Here is a 7,106-nt window from a genome sequence, read left to right on the forward strand (position 1 = left end):
ACCCTTCATTCAGACTAAATTATCCACAGTTTAGTGATAGCTGAATTAGTAGACAATGCCTCCCAAGGGACATTACCTCCCAAACCAGGGGCCGGCATGCCAAGGCCTGAGGTGAAGCCAAGAGCCATGTGGCCAGAGGGGTTTCCATGAAGACTGAATGCAAATGCAGGAGTTGACACATTTGTTGATTGCAGGGGTGGGTGTGTATGTGTGTGTGTGTATGAGAGAGTATGTATTTATGTATATTAGACAGACAAGGTAGGTGATATCTTTTATTGGACCAACTTCAGTTGGTGCAGGAGACAAAGCTTTTGGGTTACAAAGAGCTTGTCTCTTTCACCAACAGAAGTTGGTCCAATAAAAGATATTGCCTCACCCACCTTGTCTTTTTAGTAGCCTCGGACTAACAACACTGCAATCAACTATGAAAGTGTATGTATGTAAGCGGAAAAGTGAGCAGATAGTGGGAAACCTGTACAGCCCTTTCAAAGGATGAGCCTAGGAACTAAAACTCATAATTTAGCTACACTCTAACAATCATGGTCTCAATAAAGACACTGGACTGATGGTTTATTACAGCAATCTGTAATCCCCTAATCCCCTTTTGTCCTATGACTGCAGAGGTGTTAACAGGACACTTCACCTTGAATTGTTCCTTGGAATGTGTGCTAACTACTTATGCTAAACTGTCTGTCTGATCTTGTATTTAGCTGTGACACTCTTGATACCTTTCCCAGACCTGAAGAAGAGCTCTGTGTAGCATGAGAGCTTGTCTCTTTCACCAACAGAAGTTGGTCCAATAAAAGAGATTACTCCTTGTCTCTCTAGTGGGAGAAGCTGTGATGCATCTGGCTCTGAGCCCTGGTCTACACTAGGACTTTAGGTCGAATTTAGCAGCGTTAAATCGATGTAAACCTGCACCCGTCCACACAATGAAGCCCTTTATTTCGACTTAAAGGGCTCTTAAAATCGATTTCCTTACTCCACCCCTGACAAGTGGATTAGCGCTTAAATCGACCTTGCCGGCTCGAATTTGGGGTACTGTGGACACAATTCGATGGTATTGGCCTCCGGGAGCTATCCCAGAGTGCTCCATTGTGACCGCTCTGGACAGCACTCTCAACTCAGATGCACTGGCCAGGTAGACAAGAAAAGAACCGCGAACTTTTAAATCTCATTTCCTGTTTGGCCAGCGTGGCAAGCTGCAGGTGACCATGCAGAGCTCATCAGCACAGGTGACCATGATGGAGTCCCAGAATCGCAAAAGAGCTCCAGCATGGACCGAACGGGAGGTACGGGATCTGATCGCTGTTTGGGGAGAAGAATTCGTGCTATCAGAACTCCGTTCCAGTTTTCGAAATGCCAAAACCTTTGTCAAAATCTCCCAGGGCATGAAGGACAGAGGCCATAACAAGGACCCGAAGCAGTGCCGCGTGAAACTGAAGGAGCTGAAGCAAGCTTACCAGAAAACCAGAGAGGCGAACGGCCGCTCCGGGTCAGAGCCCCAAACATGCCACTTCTATGATGAGCTGCATGCCATTTTAGGGGGTTCAGCCACCACTACCCGAGCCGTGTTGTTTGACTCCTTCAATGGAGATGGAGGCAATACGGAAGCAGGTTTTGGGGACGAAGAAGATGATGATGAGGTTGTAGATAGCTCACAGCAAGCAAGCGGAGAAACCGGTTTTCCCGACAGCCAGGAACTGTTTCTCACCCTGGACCTGGAGCCAGTACCCCCCGAACCCACCCAAGGCTGCCTCCTGGACCCAGCAGGCGGAGAAGGGACCTCTGGTGAGTGTACCTTTTAAAATACTATACATGGTTTAAAAGCAAGCAGGTGAAAGGATTACTTTGCCCTGGCATTCGCGGTTCTCCTAGATGTACTCCTAAAGCCTTTGCAAAAGGTTTCTGGGGAGGGCAGCCTTATTGCATCCTTCATGGTAGGACACTTTACCACTCCAGGCCAGTAACACATACTCGGGAATCATTGTAGAACAAAGCATTGCACTGTATGTTTGCTGGCATTCAAACAACATCCATTCTTTATCTCTCTGTGTTATCCTTAGGAGAGTGAGATATAATTCATGGTCACCTGGTTGAAATAGAGTGCTTTTCTTCAGGGGACACTCAGAGGAGCCCATTCCTGCTGGGCTGTTTGCCTGTGGCTAAACAGAAATGTTCCCTGCTGTTAGCCACAGGGAGGGGGGAAGGTTGAGGGGGTAGCCACGCGGTGGGGGGAGGCAAAATGCGACCTTGTAACGAAAGCACATGTGCTATGTATGCAATGTTAACAGCAAGGTTTACCCTGAAAGAGTGTAGCCACTGTTTTATAAAATGTGTCTTTTTAAATACCGCTGTCCCTTTTTTTTCCTCCACCAGCTGCATGTGTTTCAATGATCACAGGATCTTCTCCTTCCCAGAGGCTAGTGAAGCTAAGAAAGAAAAAAAAACGCACTTGCGATGAAATGTTCTCCGAGCTCATGCTGTCCTCCCACACTGACAGAGCACAGACGAATGCGTGGAGGCAAATAATGTCAGAGTGCAGGAAAGCACAAAATGACCGGGAGGAGAGGTGGCGGGCTGAAGAGAGTAAGTGGCGGGCTGAAGAGAGGGCTGAAGGTCAAATGTGGCGGCAGCGTGATGAGAGGAGGCAGGATTCAATGCTGAGGCTGCTGGAGGACCAAACCAGTATGCTCCAGTGTATGGCTGAGCTGCAGCAAAGGCAGTTGGAGCACAGACTGCCACTGCAGCCCCTCTGTAACCAACCGCCCTCCTCCCCAAGTTCCGTAGCCTCCACACCCAGACGCCCAAGAACGTGGTGGCGGGGCCTCCGGCCAACCAGCCACTCCACCACAGAGGATTGCCCAAAAAAAAGAAGGCTGTCATTCAATAAATTTTAAAGTTGTAAACTTTTAAAGTGCTGTGCTTAAAGTGCTGTGTGGCATTTTCCTTCCCTCCTCCACCACCCCTCCTGGGCTACCTTGGTAGTCATCCCCCCATTTGTGTGATGAATGAATAAAGAATGCATGAATGTGAAGCAACAATGACTTTATTGCCTCTGCAAGCGGTGACTGAAGGGAGGAGGGGCGGGTGGTTAGCTTACAGGGAAGTAGAGTGAACCAAGGGGCGGGGGGTTTCATCAAGGAGAAACAAACAGAACTTTCACACCGTAGCCTGGCCAGTCATGAAACTGGTTTTCAAAGCTTCTCTGATGCGTACCACGCCCTCCTGTGCTCTTCTAACCGCCCTGGTGTCTGGCTGCGCGTAACCAGCAGCCAGGCTATTTGCCTCCAACCTCCCACCCCGCCATAAATGTCTCCCCCTTACTCACACAGCAAGCAGTAATAACAGTGGGAATATTGGTTTCGCTGAGGTCTAAGCGAGTCAGTAAACTGCGCCAGCGCGCCTTTAAACGTCCAAATGCACATTCTACCACCATTCTGCACTTGCTCAGCCTGTAGTTGAACAGCTCCTGACTACTGTCCAGGCTACCTGTGTACGGCTTCATGAGCCATGGCATTAAGGGGTAGGCTGGGTCCCCAAGGATACATATAGGCATTTCAACATCCCCAACAGTTATTTTCTGGTCTGGGAATAAAGTCCCTTCCTGCAGCTTTTGAAACAGACCAGAGTTCCTGAAGATGCGAGCGTCATGTACCTTTCCCGGCCATCCCACGTTGATGTTGGTGAAACGTCCCTTGTGATCCACCAGAGCTTGCAGCACTATCGAAAAGTACCCCTTGCTGTTTATGTACTCGGCGGCTTGGTGCTCTGGTGCCAAGATAGGGATATGGGTTCCGTCTATGGCCCCACCACAGTTAGGGAATCCCATTGCAGCAAAGCCATCCACTATGACCTGCACATTTCCCAGGGTCACTACCCTTGATATCAGTAGATCTTTGATTGCGTGGGCTACTTGTATCACAGCAGCCCCCACAGTAGATTTGCCCACTCCAAATTGATTCCCAACTGACCAGTAGCTGTCTGGCGTTGCAAGCTTCCACAGGGCTATCGCCACTCACTTCTCAACTGTGAGGGCTGCTCTCATCTTGGTATTCATGCGCCTCAGGGCAGGGGAAAGCAAGTCACAAAGTTCCATGAAAGTGCCCTTACGCATGCGAAAGTTTCGCAGCCACTGGGAATCGTCCCAGACCTGCAACACTGTGCGGTCTCACCAGTCTGTGCTTGTTTCCTGAGCCCAGAATCGGCGTTCCACAGCATGAACCTGCCCCATTAGCACCATGATGCATGCACTGGCAGGGCCCATGCCTTCAGAGAAATCTGTGTCCATGTCCTGATCACTCACGTGACCGCGCTGACGTCGCCTCCTCGCCCAGTATCGCTTTGCCAGGTTCCGGTGCTGCATATACTGCTGGATAATGCGTGTGGTGTTTAATGTGCTCCTAATTGCCAAAGTGAGCTGAGCGGCCTCCATGCTTGCCTTGGTATGGCATCCGCACAGAAAAAAGGCGCGGAACGATTGTCTGTCGTTGCTCTGACGGAGGGAGGGGCGACTGACGACATGGCTTACAGGGTTGGCTTCAGGGAGCTAAAATCAACAAAGGGGGTGTCTTTACATCAAGGAGTATTTCAGGCAGGACTTCACGGAGGGTTCCAATAAGAAATGGTGCACCTAAGTTATCGTTCTTATTGGAACAAGAAGGTTAGCCTGGCCTCTGATCGATACATGGCTAGATTTACCTCGCTGCACCTTCTCTGTGAGTGACTGCAGTGTGACCTAGAAGAATGAGTCCCCTAGATGCGGGAAGGGGGGAAGCAAATGAATACAGAACAAATCTGGTCTATTTCTTGTTTTGATCCACTCCATCTATCTTTTACATCTTTGGCTGGCAGCAGACAGTGCAGAAAGACTGCATGCCATCCACATCTCATGGCTGCTCGGCAGAAGATGGTACAGTACGACTGCTAACCATCCTCATCTCTTGCCTGCCCGGCAGAAGATGGTACAGTACGACTGCTAGCAATCCGTATCACCTGCCTGCTCACCATAAGACGGTTCAATAGGACTGACTGCAGGACTAAAGAGAATGACCTGGTCAAGTCACTCTAAATTAAGTCCCTGTGGCCATGTCTGTCCAGGCGCTCCCAGCCGACGTGGCCAGGAGCACCTCGGACATGACGATGACGGCTACCAGTCATACTGTACCGTCTGCTGCCACAAGGCAAGGGGTTGCTGCTACTGTGTAGCAAAGCCGTACTACGTCTGCCAGCACCCAGGAGACATAGGGTGACGGTTACCTGAGCGGGCTCCATGCTTGCCGTGGTATGGCGTCTGCACAGGTAACTCAGGAAAAAAGGCGCGAAACGATTGTCTGCCCTTGCTTTCACGGAGGGAGGCAGGGAACGGGGGCCTGACGATATGTACCCAGAACCACCCGCGACAATGTTTTAGCCCCATCAGGCATTGGGATCTCAACCCAGAATTCCAATGGGCAGCGGAGACTGCGGGAACTGTGGGATAGCTATCCACAGTGCAACGCTCCGGAAGTCGACTCTAGCCTCGGTACTGTGGAAGCACTCCGCCGAGTTAATGCACTTAATGCACTTAGAGCATTTTCTGTGGGGACACACACACTCGAATATATAAAACCGATTTCTAAAAAACTGACTTCTATAAATTTGACCTTATTCCTTAGTGTAGACATACCCTAAGAAGAAGCCAAGAGACTGATTTATTTTTTCCCCTCAGAGAACTTGCTGAAAAGGTAAATTTGGATTTCTGAACAAGGAAACTGCCTCCTGTCATTTTTCTACTCTTTTCAGGGAAACAGGACTTTGTAAATAAACAGGATTGCATCAAAGAATATATGTGACTTTACCATCAGTTTCCTCTCTCAGCAGAAACAACCCTTCTAGGCCCTGAATATTGGCTAACTGCTAGGATCAAGGGGTAATGTGATGCGGTTGACTAGGTCCAGAGGCCCCCTGCTGGAGGCCTCACAGCTCTGCCTCCCCCTGCCCCAGAAAAGAGAAGAAAAGTAGTCCTCCAGGCAGTCTAGAGTGGCTGCAGGGGAGGCAGCCAACCAGAGGGGCTGCTGGAGCAGCCAATCTGGGGTCAGGAGGGCCATATAAAAGGGAGCAACAGCACCATCAGTTGCTGCCTGGAGCTGGAAGAGGAAAAGTCAAGTTTCTGGCTGGCTAGAAGAGCAGCAGGACCACAGACAACTTAGTAAGGCCAGGCCTGAGCGGGCTGCCGAAGATTGAGAGAGCTAAGAATGCGCTCCTGGCTGGCTGTGGGGATTGAGCAAGGACTGAGCCCAGAACTTAGTTAGACCAAGCAAGTTTACAGCAGAGGGCCCTGTTGGTCTGGTTAGAGACTGAGCCCAGGGAGGGCTATTGAAAAGAACACACCAACTGACGGTATCATGATGGACCCCTGTTCAACTGTTATAGAAGGCAGTGTCTCCGGGAAGGAAGCCTTGTTGGTCCCTGTGATGGGGCAGAGTGGCCCCACACTGGTATTGTGGGGGTTAACCCTTCCTTCCTGGCAGAGGTAGCCCTGCCCTGGAAGCCCTGCTGGGCATGCTCCAACTGAGGAATAAGTATAAAAGCCTACAAAGGTGCTCAGTCTGGGCTGACCACCAGAGGAGAAGGAGGCACACTGCCAGCTCCAGGGAAGGGACAGCCAGAACTCCCGGATTCAGGGGACAGCCAAGCCAGGATGCATCCGACATCCAAGATGGAGGTTTCGGCCGGAGGGGACGGACTAGAGGACCCCCCCCCCCCAGGAGTGGAGAAGGTGACACTGACGGTAGGAAGTGACCCAGGGGCATCTTAGAGACAGGCAGCGTGAAAGCTGCACTGATGCTCGGTGTGTTGTGCGGCCTAGTGCCCACTACCCCGCTTGTGAGGGGGATTATATGGACTCCGGCCGCTAGGCCGCACTGTCCCAACATGGGGAGCGATTTATGTGGACCCGGCCTTCGGGCCACGCCGCCCGATGGTTGGGGCGACACATGGACTCAAGCCTGTAGGTCCCGCTACCCTGACTAAGGGGTGAGCACAGGGAGACCGGCCACTGGGCCACATTGGAACACCCTTACAGGACGGGCGTGGGAACGTAGGAGTGGTGAGGCCCCAACACC

The 7,106-nt window shown here is 51.0% G+C and overlaps 1 protein-coding gene across 1 annotated transcript; it reads left to right on the plus strand.

Moving 5' to 3' along the window:
- The first annotated feature begins 1,241 nt into the window (after nt 1-1,241).
- Nucleotides 1,242-5,834, plus strand: LOC140917950 (uncharacterized). Its single transcript, XM_073361476.2, has 3 exons — nt 1,242-1,791; nt 2,380-2,619; nt 5,785-5,834. Exons 1-3 carry the CDS (start codon nt 1,242-1,244, stop codon nt 5,832-5,834), a joined length of 840 nt encoding a protein of 279 aa, XP_073217577.2.
- Nucleotides 5,835-7,106: the final 1,272 nt, after the last annotated feature.

Source organism: Lepidochelys kempii, chromosome 10, assembly GCF_965140285.1.
Source record: "Lepidochelys kempii isolate rLepKem1 chromosome 10, rLepKem1.hap1, whole genome shotgun sequence".
In the NCBI taxonomy this organism is placed as follows: Eukaryota; Metazoa; Chordata; order Testudines; family Cheloniidae; genus Lepidochelys; species Lepidochelys kempii.